This window comes from Podarcis gaigeae, assembly GCF_964106915.1.
Source record: "Podarcis gaigeae genome assembly, chromosome: 8".
In the NCBI taxonomy this organism is placed as follows: Eukaryota; Metazoa; Chordata; class Lepidosauria; order Squamata; family Lacertidae; genus Podarcis; species Podarcis gaigeae.
In genome coordinates, this window is record NC_139684.1 from 87,245,389 (window position 1) to 87,262,884 (window position 17,496).

Genomic DNA, 17,496 nt, shown 5'->3' on the forward strand with positions numbered 1-17,496 from the left:
AGAATAGAATTATAGATTCATAGAGTTGGAAGAGACCACAAGGGCCATCGAGTCCAACCCCCTGCCAAGCAGGAAACACCATCAGAGCACTCCTGACATATGGTTGTCAAGCCTCTGCTTAAAGACCTCCAAAGAAGGAGACTCCACCACACTCCTTGGCAGCAAATTCCACTGTCGAACAGCTCTTACTGTCAGGAAGTTCTTCCTAATGTTTAGGTGGAATCTTCTTTCTTGTAGTTTGGAACCATTGCTCCGTGTCCGCTTCTCTGGGGCAGCAGAAAACAATCTTTCTCCCTCCTCTATGTGACATCCTTTTATATATTTGAACATGGCTATCATATCCCCCCTTAACCTCCTCTTCTCCAGGCTAAACATGCCCAGCTCCCTTAGCCGTTCCTCATAAGGCATCGTTTCCAGGCCTTGGACCATTTTGGTTGCCCTCCTCTGGACACGTTCCAGTTTGTCAGTGTCCTTCTTGAACTGTGGTGCCCAGAACTGGACACAGTACTCCAGGTGAGGTCTGACCAGAGCAGAATACAGTGGTCTGTTTTAAACTTGGAAAACTAATTTAAAAAAATGGGGGGGGGGACAAACACAACCTTACTTTGCACATTTATTCTAATTTAGTGAGTAATGGGTGGTGAGAAGGCACTGAAGTCCCCCATCCCCAATTATTGGAAATTTAAGCAGAAAATTCCAGCTGCAGAGGGGGAAAAGCAAACAGGACTCATCTCCATCACCTCTGCCACCTTTGGTTCTCCCTCTCTCCTGATAGCAGGCGTTCCGTCAGGCTACCAGCTTCCCTCCCAGCTGGTCATGAGAAGAACCGTAATGTTCAAAAACAGGTGCCTGAGCTTTCCCCCTTCCTCTTCCCTCCCCATCCCTTTTTCCTTGCATGCCGTGTCCTTTCCATTCTAAGCCCGGGAGCAGCAATCTCTAGCTGCCGATATTGTGTTTCTGAGCGGGTTATCAACTAAAGAGCCCATCAATATGCTTCAAACAAAATTATTTGCATTCATTAGTTTGTACTTGGCTCTCTGGCCTCAGATATTCCAGCAGGCCTTGGACTCTTTGAGCTATGAGGTCAGGAACTTGGCACCTTTAAAGCCGCCCAGAGTGGCTGGGGAAACCCAGCCAGATGGGCGGGGTATAAATTATTATTATTATTATTATTATTAATAATAATAATAATAAAGAGGAGGTTCTCAAGAAGCTGAACAGTATTTTTAACCTGTCTTAGTATTATTAGTATTATTAGGGAAGTTTTTAATATTTAATGCTGTATTGTTTTTAACACTCGATTGGGAGCCACCCAGAGTGGCTGGGGAAACTCAGCCAGATGGGCAGGGTAAAGGTAAAGGTACCCCTGCCCGTACGGGCCAGTTGTGTCCGCCTCTGGGCTTGCGCGCCCATCTCGCTTAAGAGGCCGGGGGCCAGCACTGTCCGAAGACACTTCCGGGTCACGTGGCCAGCGTGACGAAGCTGCTCTGGCGAGCCAGCACCAGCGCAGCACATGGAAACACCATTTACCTTCCCACTATAAAGCGGTACCTATTTATCTACTTGCACTTAAGGGTGCTTTCGAACTGCTAGGTGGGCAGGAGCTGGGACCGAACGACGGGAGCTCACCCCGTCACGGGGATTCGAACCGCCGACCATGCAATCGGCAAGCCCTAGGCGCTGAGGTTTTACCCACAGCGCCACCCACGTCCCCTAATAATAATAATAATAAATAAATAATAATAATAATAATGATGATGATGATGATGATGTATTTATACCCCACCCATCTGGCTGAGTCTCCCCAGCTACTCTGGGCGGCTTCCAATCAAGTGTTAAAAACAATACAGCATTAAATATTAAAAACTTCCCAAAACAGGGCTGCCTTCAGATATCTTTTAAAAATAGGATAGCTGCTTATTTCCTTGAAATCTGATGGGAGGACGTTCCACAGGGCAGGCGCCACCACCAAGAAGGCCCTCTGTCTGGTTCCCTGTAACCTTACTTCTCGCAGTGAGGGAACCCCCAGAAGGCCCTCGGTGCTGGATCTCAGTATCTGGGCAGAACGATGGGGGTGGAGACGCTTCTTCAGGTATACTGGACCGAGGCTGTTTAGGGCTTTAAAGGTCAGCACCAACACTTTGAATTGTGCTCGGAAATGTACTGGGAGCTAATGCAGATCTCTCAGGACCGGTGTTATGTGGTCCCGGCGGCCACTCCCAGTCACCAGTCTAGCTGCCGCATTCTGGATTAGTTGTAGTTTCCGGGTCACCTTCAAAGGTAGCCCCACGTAGAGCGCATTGCAGTAGTCCAAGCGGGAGACAACCAGAGCATGCACCACTCTGGCAAGACGGTCTGCAGGCAGGGAGGGTCTCAGCCTGCGTACCAGATGGAGCTGGTAGACAGCTGCCCTGGACACAGAATTAACCTGCACCTCCATGGACAGCTGTGAGTCCAAGATGGGTGGCATATAATGTAATAAATCATCATCATCATCATCATCATAGTCTATTAAAGCTAACTGAGCTGGTGGCCCTCACGGCCTCCTGGGGTCTTCCATCGTTCATTTTCATTGGATGCCCTCCACCCCTAATTTTATGCCAACTAAGCCCCTCAATCTTTTGCCACAGTGCAGGGCAAGCCATGGCTGGCTCTGGCTCAGCACTGAGACCTGGGCTGCATGCCCTGAAATCAGGAAGAGAGTGCTTCTGAGCATGTGCAGCTTGCTTCTGTCTTTGGACCGGGTTCTCCCAGGCGGCCTCCCCAAAGCATCTCTCTCCCGACCCTGCGGGGAGACTGAGGAAACCCGGCGTACAGCTTCCGGGTCATGTGGCCAGCAGGACTAAGCCGCTTCTTGCGAACCAGAGCAGCGCATGGAAACGCCCTTTACCTTCCTGCTGGAGTGGTGCCTATTTATCTACTTGAACTTCGTGCTTTCGAACTGCTAGGTGGGCAGGAGCAGGGATCGAGCAACAGGAGCTCACCCCGCCGCGGGGATTCGAACCGCCAACCATACGATCGGCAAGTCCTAGGCGCTGAGGTTTTACCCACAGCGCCACCATGGGCGGGGTATAAATAATAAATTATTATTACTATTACTATTACTATTATTATTAACTTTTGCGTGTTTTAAAAAAGGGCTGCAAATCTTGATTTTACTGTTTTATCTTTCGTAAACTGCTTTAGTTTGTGTTTTGTTTTGTTTTTCAAATCAAGCAGTGTATAAATTTTATTATATTTTATGCCATGGCCATTTGGGCTGTTTTTTCCCCGCTCCAGAAATTTATGATGCCAGTCACACGGAGGCAGAGCCCTTTCCCAACAGGAAGGGGACCCAAACAAAATATACATGGTTACCTATTATGCACAAAAAAAAGACAGCTAGGTGATCACAGCCACATTACCGAGTATCGTGCAAGGAAGTAGGGGCACCATCCTTTCTGGCGACCGAAGGCCTTCAAGTCGTCAAGATTGTACACGCCGTATGGGAGAGGCACCTGCCGCCCGTGGGCATCAAATTCCTGCCAAAGAAGGGGAAAGCAAATTGTGAGCTGCAGTTTGAATCACAGACATGGCAGGAACCCTCGAGGGCCAGCTATTCTTTTTGGCACCTGCTAAAAACATCACTTTCTAAGACGAGATGCTTAGAAAGTTGATGTCAGTTCTATCATATAGAATAAGAGAACAAGAAGAATATACTGTGGCGTTTGTACGGAGCCCCCAGTCGTCTCACGGACTATTAACCTGTACACCACTAATCTGCTGCTACCAACCAGGACCTCCCTGGTAAAATCACTTCAGTCTCAGTCAGGTTCTCAATTAATAAAGAAGAGTGTATTTTATTTCAGACACAATCAAACTTTTACGGCATTCCAAACGTTGTTGCTCTTTACTTTCTTAGTCTTATTTTCCTCTCTCTGTCTCTTATACCTCCCCACACTCAAGAACCCACAGCCCTGTCTCTCTATTACCAACTGCCTTTCCGAACCAGCCAACCCACTAAAACCAACCAACTACCCACCAAAAACTCCCAATGAACTCCTCCCAGAACTTGTTTTATAGTCTCACTCACTCCAGCCCGCTGGATCCTGACTGTGCAACCTGTTTAACTATTTCCCCTCCAGCACTCTCTCATATATGTTAACGTCACACATACGTCTAGAGAAAATTGGAAAATGTGTATTGATACAACTGTGTACAGCTGAAAACGCTGGCAGTGTTGAGATAAATTCAGCAGTGTAAATAATTTATGATGGATCTAATAGGTAAGGGGACAACTGGACAGTTAAATCCAGACAAAGTTGACTCTGGGGTTGCGGCACTCATCTCGTTTTCAGGCCGAGGGAGCCGGCGTACAGCTTCCGGGTCATATGGCCAGCATGACTAAGCCACTTCTGGCGAACCAGAGCAGCGCACGGAAACACTGTTTACCTTCCCGCCGGAGCGGTACGTATTTATCTACTTGCACTTTGAAGTGCTTTCGAACTGTTAGGTTGGCAGAAGCTGGGACTGAGCAACGGGAGCTCACCCCGTTGCGGGGATTCGAACCACAAACCTTCTGATCAGCAAGTCCTAGGCTCTGTGGTTTAACCCACAGCGCCACCCATGTCCCATAATCAGTCATACCAACAGGCTAAAAAACAATTTCTATCCGTGGGCAGTTAGGCTGCTGAACGGAAAAGAATATAGTGCAGTTGACTTTCGTGGTGGGTGTGTTGTACGACAAGCACAGAGTGCAATGAGATTGGGTGTTTGGGGTGGGAGAGAGGCTCGGTTAATTTCATTGTACACAGGTTGTACATTGACAATAAAGGTATTATTATTATTATTATTATTATTATTATTATTATTATTATTATTATATCAGGCATAGTTCAAGCTATGGTTTTCCCAGTAGTGATGTATGGAAGTGAGAGCTGGACCATAAAGAAGGCTGATCGCCGAAGAATGGATGCTTTTGAATTCTGGTGCTGAAGGAGACTCTTGAGAGTCCCATGCAAGAAGATCCAACCTCTCCATTCTGAAGGAAATCAGCCCTGAGTGCTCACTGGAAGGACAGATCCTGAAGCTGAGGCTCCAAGACTTTGGCCACCTCATGAGAAGAGAACACAATTCCCATCATCCCTGACCACTGGTCCTGTTAGCTAGGGATCATGGGAGTTGTAGGCCAAAACAGGTTGGGGACGCCTACTCTAAATGAAACAGCGATTATTATCGCGATACCTCAAAGAAGCGGCAAGAGGGGACGCTGCTGTCCTGCTGCTGCTGAGCCCGGACGTAGGAAGCAGTCAGGCTGAAGCATTTCCCGTCCACCTCCTTCCCGAAGCGAAAGGCGCTCACCTGCAGGGAGGAATAACGATCATTAGAACTGTAGAGCTGGCAGAGACCCCAAGGGTGATGGACTACAGCTCCCATCACCTCCAGCACCCACAGTTGGTGCCAGGTTGGGCGTAAGCTGGGATAAGGGGCCCCCACAGCAAGTGGGTGAGCACAGAGGGGCCGACCCCAAGGTGTCTGAACGCCCTGAAAGGCAGAGACGTGGGCGACTCCCAAGTAAGCTCATTGGGCAGAACGGCGCTAATCAAAACAACGGGCAAACCTCTGGGTGGATGCAGAGGTTCTTCCTGGAGCTGAGCGCCAAGCCCAGGAAGGGCAGCTTGTCTCCTGTCTGCTTCTCGTGGAAATCCAGGAGTTTGCGCAGTTCCTCAATGACCTGGGGGGAAAGCATAGCACTCACGCCAAAGTCACCTTGGTCCTCTCTCTCTCTCTCTGCGAGCCACGGAAGATGGAGGCAAGTCGAGGGGTCAGGGACACAGGCGCAGGCTGGACTCCAGCTCCCATCATTCTCCAACTTCTCACTCAGCACTCCTCAGAACTAACCACACCACACTAACAGTCTCCAACACACACCAGTATTATAGGTAAAGGGGACCCCTGACCATTAGGTCCAGTCGTGACTGACTCTGGGGTTGCGGCGCTCATCTCGCTTTACTGGCCGAGGGAGCCGGCGTACAGCTTCCGGGTCATGTGGCCAGCATGACTAAGCCGCTTCTGGCGAACCAAAGCAGCGCATGGAACGCCGTTTACCTTCCTGCCGGAGCGGTACCTATTTATCTCCTTGCACTTTGACATGCTTTCGAACTGCTAGGTTGGCAGGAGCAGGGACCGAGCAATGGGAGCTTACCCCGTCGCGGGGATGTGGACTGCCAACCTTCTGATCGGCAAGCCCTAGGCTCTGTGGTTTAACCCACAGCGCCACCCGCGTCCCTATCAGTGTTATACCGTATTTTTCGCACCATAGGACACACTTTTCCCCTCCTAAAAAGCAAGGGAAAATGTGTGTGCGTCCTATGGAGCGAATGCAGGGGGGAGGCAGGCGGGAAAAGCCCCCAAGAGCCGCACACAAGCTCCGTGCGCTCTTGCGGCCTTTTCCACAGGAGGGAGAAGGGACTGACTGGCCGCATCAGTCCCTTCTCCCACCTCCCAGAAAAGCCAGGAGAAGCCGCAATCTCTTTAAAGGAGTTGCGCGGCTTCTGCCGGTTTTGCGGGAGGTGGGTGAATCCCCCCACCTCCCAGTAAAGCCAGGAAAGCGCTGCGCAGCATCTCCGGCAAGGAGAGGCTGCAGGGGGCTATGGAGTCTTTAGCCCCACGCAGCCTCTTCCGGGAGGGAGAGGCTGCACAGGGCTAAAGGGGAAGCCAAAACAGTGAGCGGGATCCATCCTGTTCGCTGCCTTGGCTTGTGCCATAGCCGCGCACAACCCCTCCGGCAGGGAGAGGTTGCGCGCAGCCTGTACGCTGCTCTTTGGGGCTGGGGGGGGAATTTTTTTTCTTGATTTCCCCCCCTAAAAACTGGGTGCGCCCTATGGTCCGGTGCGCCCTATGGTGCGAAAAATACGGTAGGTCATGCCTATATAAGGAACTCAGCCAATCACTTGCTTGTTGCTGGGTCTCCTTATTTCTGGGCAGATTCCTTTCATGTTCTGTATTCCCACGCTGTGGAGATTCTAAACTTGCTAAGCTGCCTGCAGATCATGGATTCCAACAAACCCAACCATGTCCCAGTTACCTTTTCAATCTCTGGCACCGTTCGGGAGCAGTAAATGAGCTTGGTCACTTCCAGGGGATGAGCCTGAGGAGGGAAAGGGAAAACGGGTTTACTTAGAAAGAGCTTTTTGGGTGGGTGGGTGGACATCGGCCAAAAGAGATGCCCAATTGACAGGAGGGGATGCGGAAGAGTGGCCAGTCACACGGGGGGGGGGGTCGGGGTCCAGAAAGCAATATATTTTATCTTTTTTAAAATATCATTTTTATTGATTTTCCATAAAAACAGCCAATCAACATATCCGCATCATATTCCAATTAAAAACAATAAACTAAAATAAAAAATGACCAAATTATAGTCCAAATTGTAATTATTAATTTTTCCGGGCTCCCCATAGTCTGGACCTCTGAAGCATATCTCCAAATCTTCATTCCTGCCTCTTCTCGTTGCTCTCATATTTTCCGCATTCTGATCTTAACATTTTAAAGTTCTCCGTCCCTGGCTATGCGATTCTCAGTCATGTCAAAAATCATATATCCTTTCATCCATCGAATACAGCTTTATTTGTAAATATACATAGCAATGTATTTTATCTTGCATTTTTAAAACACTTGCTTTTATTATAGTGGCTTAACGTAAGTCATCTTCGTTACAATGCAGGCCATAAAGGAATTGACTAAATTTAGCTGCTGGCCACATGACCAGGAAAAACGCCAGCTCCCTCGGCCTGAAAAGCGAGATGAGCGCCACAACCCCAGAGTAATACAGGACTTAACTGTCAGGGGTCCTTTACTTTTTTTTTAATAGGAAGCCAGGTTCTTTCACTTTAAAAAACAGTAATTTCTGCTCAAACGGATAACAGAAACCAGTACATCCAACGCCCCGTTTTAAAGAATAGATCTATTTTTTATTTTATTGTACTACTAGGGGATTAACTTTGGTGCCCAGTTTGATAGAGAGAAGTTAGCTTCCTATCTAGACGCTTGTGTTCTTCAGGGGTACACAGAAAATAAATCATAAGGACACGGGAATGGGGGAATATTTTAAATTCATATGTGTATTTAATCTCAAGAACTCTTGAGGTGTTGTTGTTGTTTAGTCGTTTAGTCGTGTCTGCCTCTTCGTGACCCCCTGGACCAGAGCACACCAGGCACTCCTGTCTTCCACTGCCTCCCGCAGTTTGGTCAAACTCATGCTGGCAGCTTCGAGAACACTGTCCCACCATCTTGCCCTCTGTCGTCCCCTTCTCCTTGTGCCCTCCATCTTTCCCAACATCAGGGTCTTCTCCAGGGAGTCTTCTCTTCTCATGAGGTGGCCAAAGTCTTGGAGCCTCAGCTTCAGGATCTGTCCTTCCAGTGAGCACTCAGGGCTGATTTCCTTCAGAATGGAGAGGTTTGATCTTCTTGCAGTCCATGGGACTCTCAAGAGTCTCCTCCAGCACCAGAATTCAAAAACTCTTGAGGTAGGCTAGACCAAACTGCGGGAGGCAGTGGAAGACAGGAGTGCCTGGCATGCTCTGGTCCAGGGGGTCACGAAGAGTCAGACATGACTAAACAACTAAACAACAACAAGACTGAGAGGCAGTGATCAACCCAAGCAAGCTTCATGGCCATGTGGGGATTCTAACCCTGCTCTTTCCCAGGTCCTAGTCCAACACTCTAACCACTGGCTCTCTTATTGATGTTTCTGCAGACAAAGTACTATTAATGGAAGGCCACAGAACCGGTGCCCCCCTCCCCAATGTTGCTGGACTCCTATCAGCCCAAATGGCCAATGGTTCTGGTGATCAAGGGAGCTGTAGTCCAGCTGGAATAATACTTCATCTTCATGTAGCCCCTTGGGGTGTTCAAAGTGTTTCACGTTCTCCCGGCGATCGTTACATCAAGCCTGCAAGGTAGGCCAGGTGTCGTTATCTGCACGAGGGGCTGACAGCAGAATAAGCCAGGCCACCTTTACGGAAGCCGAGGCAAGGCGACTCACCCGTTGGTAGGCCACGATCAGAGACAGGAGGGAGATTGTCTTCCCGGTGCCCGATGGCATTTCCAGAACGCCATGACCCTAGCGGAGAAACAGAGAGAGAGACGGTATGAATTAGCGGCAATACTGCAATGCGGCTTACGTCAAATCTCAAAGTGGAAAAAGTATGCATTCACGCAATTTAAAACAGGCTGTTCTCCATTCGATCGTTGTGATGCTGGTGATGTAAAAGCTTTGCTAAGAGCCAGTATGGTGTAGTGGTTAAGAGCGGCAGTCCCGTAATCTGGGTAACCGGGTTCGCGTCTCCGCTCCTCCACATGCAGCTGCTGGGTGACCTTGGGCCAGTCACACTTCTCTGAAGTCTCTCAGCCCCACTCACCTCACACAGAGTTTGTTGTGGGGGAGGAAGGGAAAGGAGAATGTTAGCCGCTTTGAGACTCCTTAAAGGGAGTGAAAGGCGGGATATCAAATCCAAACTCTTATTCTTCTTTGCTATCAAGTCTAGACTCTAGACCAGGGGTCAGCAAACTTTTTCAGCAGGGGGCCAGTCCACTGTCCCTCAGACCTTGTGGTGGGCCGGACTATATTTTTTTGGGGGGGGAGAATGAATTCCTATGCCCCACAAATAACCCAGAGATGCGTTTTAAATAAAAGCACACATTCTACTCATGTAAAAACACCAGTCAGGCCCACAAATAACCCAGAGATGCATTTTAAATAAAAGGACACATTCTACTCATGTAAAAACACGCTGATTCCTGGACCGTCTGTGGCCCGGATTTAGAAAGCGATTGGCCCGGATCCGGCCCCCAGACCTTAGTTTGCCTACCCATACTCTAGACGTCTGTTGATGAAACCTAGAACAGCATCAACTATTTTTTGATGTTGCATCACATTATTCCACCTCACCTCTTGAAACAAGAAACTGATTCGCACCGAGGTTAAGCGCAGCAACACCCTCCTCCTCCTCCTCCTCAACCGGCACCCCAAACAAACCCAGCCTCTGGTCAAACCTTGGCATCCAATGTCCTCTTCAGCTCCAGCATGTAAGAATACTGCTCCGGGTAGATGTAATCATAGGGGAAATAAACAAGCAGTCCATCTATGTTCAGCCTGAAGGAAGGGAAAGAGAGAGAGGCATCAGAGAAATGTCCTGGGAAAAGAATTGCCCATTAGGAGGTGCTTGACTCAAAGCCAAGCTCCTAGTCCTTAGGTTTTGAACTGCCAGTCAATGTAGGCAGTACTGAGGGGACCATAGGAATTCTAAAGTCTTATATATATATAAATGTACATAAATGCACAAGGCAAACACACATAAGTATATAAACCACGTGTCTGAAATAGTACAGGAGAACAACCCAGAAGCCATTTTGACTCTCCCAAATTGACCTCAAATATTTCTCTGCAAGGAGGAAGGAAATGGGGAAAGCTTTCTAGTCATTGGACTGTGGGGGCTTACACCTCCCTGAAAATACAGCCTGGCAAGTATCTGTTAAGATGAGCACACTAACAAGATGCGAAAGAGATTCAGGAACTAAGTATTTACCCAGAAAAAGGCAATCAGATAAGGCAGGGGTCAGCAACCTAAGGCCCATGACCAGCCCACAAGCCGCCCCTGAATTGAGCTGCCCACTCGCACGCTGCGCTAAAGTGGCGCAGCGCGGCACAGGGACTCGCTTCCACGGCGCATGCACAGACGCCGAAAATCACATCTGCACAGACGCCAAAAATTGCGGGCATGCTCGGAGGGATGCAGACAGGAGATAGGCAACACGCTCAAATTTCTGCTGGGGACCACCTCTTTCTGTTATGCATGTATGATGTTTTGGGGGGTGGTCTTGAGCTACCGGGTGGGCAGTTTCAAAAGTCTATATAAGATCTTGCACACCAATGTTCTGGGTTCCTCTTCTCCCTCTCTGCATGTGGTGGTGGGAACCCTGTTGAAACAGTTTTACAAAGATTGGGCTTACTAGCTGCTTTGCTTCTCAATATTCTCTGGTTGGCCTCTGTTATTTTCTCCTACCAATAGAGAACCCACATAAGGACTCTATATGGGCTCTTAGATACTCCATACAGGGGTGTCGAAACTTTTTTCAAAGAGGGCCAGACCAATCATCAAAAGCGAACATGCATGAAGGCCGACCATTTCAATTTTTCAAATTGAAGTTGTTCAGCTTTTCTTTTTTACATTTTACCCCAAAGTTGCTGAACTTTTTTTAGGATTGAAGTTGCTACAGACCAGCTCCTATCTAATCATATGTTTCTCCAAAGAATCATGAAGACTGGAATCTTAGCTCGTTTTAAGGCAATCTTAGCTTTTTTTAAGGGAAAAACAGGCAGGGAAAAACAGGCAGCCCTGCTTAGGGAAGCTTTTAATGTTGAATAGGTTATTGTATTTTAGTGTTTTGTTGGAAGCCGCCCAGAGTGGCTGGGGGGACCCAGCCAGATGGGCGGGGTATAAATAATAAATAATAATTATTATTATTAATGGGCCACAGCTCAGGGGGGCAGCACCCGCTTCGCATACAGGCGGTGTCCCAGGTTCAGTCCCCGCAGGCAGCATCTCCAGGTGGGGTGGGGACTGCCCCCTGGCTGAAACCCTCGCAAGCCACTGCTGCCAGTCAGTGTTGGGAATATTGAGGTAGATGGACCCGGTGCTCTGACTTGGCGGCTTCCTTAAAATCCTGGACAGAGTTATGGAATGAATGCATGGGAAAGGGGGGGCTGCATGCAAATATATGGGGGTGCATGTTTCTCTGGCTGGTGGAAAAGGGTTGCTTTTGCACCCGCCCAAAAAAAATTGTCCCCCCAAAATATTGCACCCACAGAGAGTGTGGAATTAGTCATGTCAATGACCACAGCAAATGCGCCCCTTTAACCCAAGCAATGATTTCCAAACGCCTCCAAGTATTTCCCCCCCCCGCCCACTCAACGCCCCCCCCAGAATAGCCCCTCTTTTTAATAATGCCCCCTTAGTCTATATCTGTCCCCAATAACACTCCCCCCTCCCTGTTGCCCTAGTAGTATTTCCCAGGTCTCCCCTCCCCCCCACTCACTTCATGGTCTCTCCCAGCCTCCAATTCCCATTGGCCGCTGCAGCTGCTCACGTCGGTCCACTCTAGGTAAGCTTTTTCTTCTTCTGCGCATGCCTTCCCCGCTGCGCTCTATTGGTCAGAAGGACCCGTCGGGTCGCGCTTCTGGTTGGCTAAGATGGATAAAGCTCCGCCCCACAGTCAAGTGAGTACTTACCGCCTACCCCCAAAGGGAGTTCGGCTGCGCTGCGAAAAGGCATCGTAAACCGCTCGAGACCTAATCGTACGTAGCGGTTGAAGGCTGAAGTAGTCGAGCCCAGAAATAGGGATGGCTTTGGTTGGAGGGATGCTAAAAACCATGAATAATAAAGCTTGCTTGCTTGCTTGCTTCTTTCATTGATGGATGGATGGATGGATGGATTGCATTTATAGTGTCCCAACTTTCCCGCAAGGTTCTCTTCCTCCCTATTTTATCCTTGCACAACAGCCCTGTAGGTTAGGCTTGAGGCTGGGCAGGGTGCAAGGAAGGGCTAAAAGAAAAAACTGCTCCTTTTCTCTTATGGGGTATCCAAGAGCCCGTGCCTTCTTCTTCTGCGATCCCTCGTAGCCGAGTAAGATTGTCTTCCATAAACACGGTTTTAACAATGAGCCCGTAAGTGACTGTGGAGGCCAATTCTGGACTCACATGTCCTTCCACATAGGTTTCTGGGAGGGAGTTGATCACGGTGTGGATTTGCCAAGCGTGCCTTCCTCTTAGCATGTTTCTCCCTTGCGTCCTGAGTTCAGGTGTCTTCAAAGCCCAGGACACCTTTGGTCAAGGCTGTTCTCCAACTGGAGCGCTCGCAGGCCAGTGTTTTCCAGTTGTCAGTGTTTATACTACATTTTTTCAGATTTGCCTTGAGAGAGTCTTTAAACCTCTTTTGTTGACCACCAGCATTTTAAGTTCAGAGTACAGTGGTACCTCGGGTTACATACGCTTCTGGTTACATAAACTTCAGGTTACAGACTCCGCTAACCCGGAAATAGTGCTTCAGGTTAAGAACTTTGCTTCAGGATGAGAACAGAAATCGTGCTCCGGTGGTGCGGCGGCGGCAGGAGGCCCCATTAGCTAAAGTGGTGCTTCAGGTTAAGAACAGTTGGTGTTTATACTACATTTTAAAAAGCAGAGACATCACCTTGCCAACAAAGGTCTGTATAGTTAAAGCCATGGTTTTCCCAGTAGTGATGTATGGAAGTGAGAGCTGGACGATCAAGAAGGCTGATCACTGAAGAATTGATGCTTTTGAATTATGGTGCTGGAGGAGACTCTTGAGAGTCCTATGGACTGCAAGAAGATCAAACCTCTCCATTCTGAAGGAAATCAGCCCTGAGTGCTCACTGGAAGGACAGATCCTGAAGCTGAGGTTCCAAGACTTTGGCCACCTCATGAGAAGAGAAGACTCCCTGGAAAAGACCCTGATGTTGGGAAAGATGGAGGGCACAGGAGAAGGGGATGACAGAGGATGAGATGGTTGGACAGTGTTCTCGAAGCTACAAACATGAGCCTGACCAAACTGCAGGAGGCAGTAGAAGATAGGAGTGCCTGGCGTGCTCTGGTCCATGGGGTCACGAAGAGTCGGACATGACTAAACGACTAAGGTAAAGGTAAAGGTACCCCTGCCCGTACGGGCCAGTCTTGCCAGACTCTGGGGTTGTGCGCCCATCTCACTTAAGAGGCCAGGGGCCAGCGCTGTCCGCAGACACTTCCGGGTCACGTGGCCAGCGTGACATCGCTGCTCTGGCGAGCCAGAGCCGCACACGGAAACGCTGTTTACCTACCCGCTGGTAAGCGGTCCCTATTTATCTACTTGCACCCGGAGGTGCTTTCGAACTGCTAGGTTGGCAGGCGCTGGGACCGAGCAGCGGGAGCGCACCCCGCCGCAGGGATTCGAACCGCCGACCTTTCGATCGGCAAGTCCTAGGCGCTGAGGCTTTAACCCACAGCGCCACCTGCGTCCCCCGGACTAAACGACTAAACAACAACAAATACTACATTTTTAAAGATTTGTCTTGAGAGAGTCATTAAACCTCTGTTGACCACCAGCATTACGCTTTCCATTTTAAAGTTTGGAATAGAGTACAGTCATACCTTGGTTTACAGACGCTTCAGGTTGCGTTTTTTCGGGTTATGGACCTGCTGAAACCCGGAAGTACTGCAACGGGTTACTTCCGGGTTTCTGCGGTCGTGCATGCGCAGAAGCACTAAATCACACTTTGCACATGCGCAGAAGCACCGAATTGCAACCCGCACGTGCAGAGACGCGCCACTGCGGGTCGCGAATGCTGCGGGTTGTGAACGTGCATCCCACACAGATCATGTTCACAACCCGGGTGTACACTGTAGTTGCTTTGGAAGATGATCATCAGGTAGCCGCACAATGTGTAGTCTTTAAGTGGGTTCCCTATCGGTAGGAGAAAATAACAGAGGCCAACCAAAGTAGGTTGAGTAGCAAAGCAGCTCGTAAGCCTGATCTTTATTAAATTGTTGCAACAGGGTGTTCACTCATCACATGCCGGAGGGAGGAGGAACCCTGAGCAATGATGTGCAAGCTCTTAAATAGACTTTTGAAATTGGCACCCTCTAGCTCAAGGCCAAACCCCAATGCATCATACATACATCACAGAAGGGGTGGTCTACCGCAGAAATCTGGTCTGCCAGGATACCTGATAATGGTCAATGACTGCTTTTACCTGGGTATCCTGGGCATTCTTTTGTGATGGTAAATACAGTGGTACCTCGGGTTACAAACACTTCAGGTTACAAACTCGACCTCCGGAACGAATTAAGTTTGTAACCCGAGGTACCACTGTACTCAGTTCCTGAATCCAGGTCACAGGCTCACCCTATTCATACACAGATACGCCCTTAAGACAGGATTTATGAGCAAAGAGACAACGGGGAGGCTTTCCCCATTTCCTTCCTCCTTACAGAGAAATATTTGAGATCAATTTGGGAGAGTCAAAATGGCTTCCCGATTGTTCTCCTGTACTATTTCAGACACGTGGTTTACATACTTATGTACCTGCTTGTCTTGTACCTTTATGAACATTTAATTGATATATTTGAGACCTTAAATTCTTATAACATGGAGAATGGCAATAAGGCCCAAAAGCAGGGCCTGAGCACAGCAAGAGTGGGGTATAAATAAATATACAATAATATATATGGATCTGGGGGTGCACAGGTCCCCCAACATTTCCCCAGTTTCACCACCACCACCACCCCCCCCCGCCAGGCCTCCACACCTTTAATTTCTACAGACCCATTCGTGAATGTGGTGCTTTGTGAAATTGCGAATAACCGGTTTGGCAAACCTGTAGCCCGTGGGGGCTTGCAAGCTCAAACTAGACCCAGGGGGCTTGCAAGCTCAAACTAGACCCAGGGAACCGAAGAAGGAAAGGCCTGGGAAGGGAGGGGTAAAGGATAAAAAGATTTCCCAACCACAGACTCTCGGAATGAGCACCTCCAGCAGCAACAGCCCTTTGCAATCCTCAGTAGGGCTGTGGGTTTCTGGTCTGGCCCCAGTGACGCACGCCTTAGCCATCCCATTTGGACTACTGCAATGTCCTGTGCTTGGGGCTATTCTTTGAAAAGCGTGCAGGGATCTCAACTGGCCCAAGAGCTGCAGACACATTGCTGGTAATAGGAAGCATAGGGAGAGACCGGAATAGTTAAATGGTTCAATTAAGTTGTCTTGAAGAGAAGCTGCTAAGTGGAAAGAAAACGAGGCCATATTTGACTGGTTCGAAAAGGAGTGAGCAAGCAGTGCTTCAGGAGATGGAAACGATATAAGAAAAAAACTGCTCTTTTCCCCTTATGGGGTACCCAACAGCCCATATAAAGTCCTCTTTTTAGGTTCTCTATTGGTAGGAGAAAATAACAGAGGCCAACCAGAGAATACTGAGAAGCAAAGCAGCTAGTAAGCCTGATATTTATTAACTGTTGCAACAGGGTGCTGCCCCACACGCAGGAGAGATGAGGAGGACCCAGAGCCATCCATGCAAGCCTATATATAGACATTTTAAATTGCCCACCCTGGAGTTCAAGACCACCCTCAGAACAGTGGCGTAGCGTGGGGGGTGCAGGGGGGCCGGCCGCACCGGGCGCAACATCTGGGGGTTAGGGTTAGGGGGCGCAAATTACTTGCCTTGCCCCAGGTGCTGACAACCCATGCTACGCCACTGCCTCAGAAACATCATACATACATCACAGAAAAGGCATTCTACAACAGAAATCTGAGTGCATTGTTTATCTCCTGTCTGGCAAGTTACCTGATTGCATTATCTGGGTTTTGGCCACTCTTTTGTTGTTATGACTACTTAATTCCTGAATCTAGGTAACAGGTCACAGGCTCACACCCTGTTCATATCTTGTATCTGAAGAAGTGTGCGTGCACACGGAAGCTCATACCAATAACAAACTTAGTTGGTCTCTAAGGTGCTACTGGAAGGAATTCTTTTATTTTTTATCTTGAATGTGCCCTTAAGACAGGATTTGTGAGGGCAGGTTTGTGAGGAAAGAGACAATGGGGAGGTTTCCCACTTTGACCTCGCAGAGAAATATTTGAGGTCAATTTGTTCAGGACCTTTTCTGTGTGGTTTCAGACATGTGGTTTATATATACAGTTATGAACATTTCATTTTTTTATATATGATCTTAAAATTCTTATAACAGAAATCATGCTGTACTGTATTTCAAGGAGAATTGCAGGTCAAGCACTTATTCATAGCTGATGGTGTAAATTAGGGTAGGAACAATGGGAACTAACTGTGCATGTTTCTGTCTAACCTGAATCTGTTAAAGGCAGCTTCCGTTAGGGCCAAAAGAGAACAGTAAATTAGCTGGGGTGCATAGCTGTCAAGCGTCCCTTATTTGGCGGGACAGTCCCTTATCCCAGCGCCATGTCCCGCTGCTGTCCCTTATTGATGATGTCCCTTAAATTTCCCGGGTTTCAAAGGAAGCAGCTCCTCTCCCTCCCTCCCTGCCGGCCAGGGAGGAGGGAGGTTCCAACTGTATTGCTCACCCAATAAGGAGTCTAAGAACAACTGGGGGGTGGAGCTTGCATGCCTTGTGCTGATCAAATCGGCCGCGTTGCCTGGGGACTCACCTTTGCTCAGCGCTTCCCAGCGGAGAGGAGACAGTGGTTTTCCTTGCTGCATCCCCTTTGCCAGGTTGCTGCGCTGTGGGAACCACCGCTTGAGGCTTCGTTTGGCTGCTGATTGACTAAAATCCCTTATTTTGGCTGCTGATCCCTTATTTTCGAGGCTGCTGGTCCCTTATTTTCAAATCTGTAAGTTGACAGCTATGCTGGGGTGTGCGCACAAAATCCACCCTCCTCCCTACCCCAATATCTCCACAATTCAGCAGAGGCACTTGTCCGATAAATGGAAGCAACGCATCGATGA

The 17,496-nt window shown here is 48.8% G+C and overlaps 1 protein-coding gene across 2 annotated transcripts in view; it reads right to left on the minus strand.

Moving 5' to 3' along the window:
* The window catches only part of ERCC2 (ERCC excision repair 2, TFIIH core complex helicase subunit), a 32,182-nt gene extending 19,949 nt beyond the window's left edge, over window positions 1-12,233 (minus strand). The window contains exons 1-7 of one of the 2 annotated variants that reach the window (XR_014567742.1): window positions 12,076-12,233; window positions 10,033-10,132; window positions 9,023-9,100; window positions 7,067-7,129; window positions 5,600-5,713; window positions 5,224-5,340; window positions 3,405-3,521 (exon numbers count right to left, since the gene is read on the minus strand). Coding sequence is in view for 1 of the 2 variants with exons in the window: in XM_083753786.1 (XP_083609912.1) it covers window positions 3,405-3,521; window positions 5,224-5,340; window positions 5,600-5,713; window positions 7,067-7,129; window positions 9,023-9,100; window positions 10,033-10,132; window positions 12,076-12,080 (594 nt within the window). In the remaining variant the exon portion in view is untranslated. The remainder of the gene's footprint in view (window positions 1-3,404; window positions 3,522-5,223; window positions 5,341-5,599; window positions 5,714-7,066; window positions 7,130-9,022; window positions 9,101-10,032; window positions 10,133-12,075) is intronic. The other variant, XM_083753786.1, reaches the window with a different exon arrangement.
* Window positions 12,234-17,496: the final 5,263 nt, after the last annotated feature.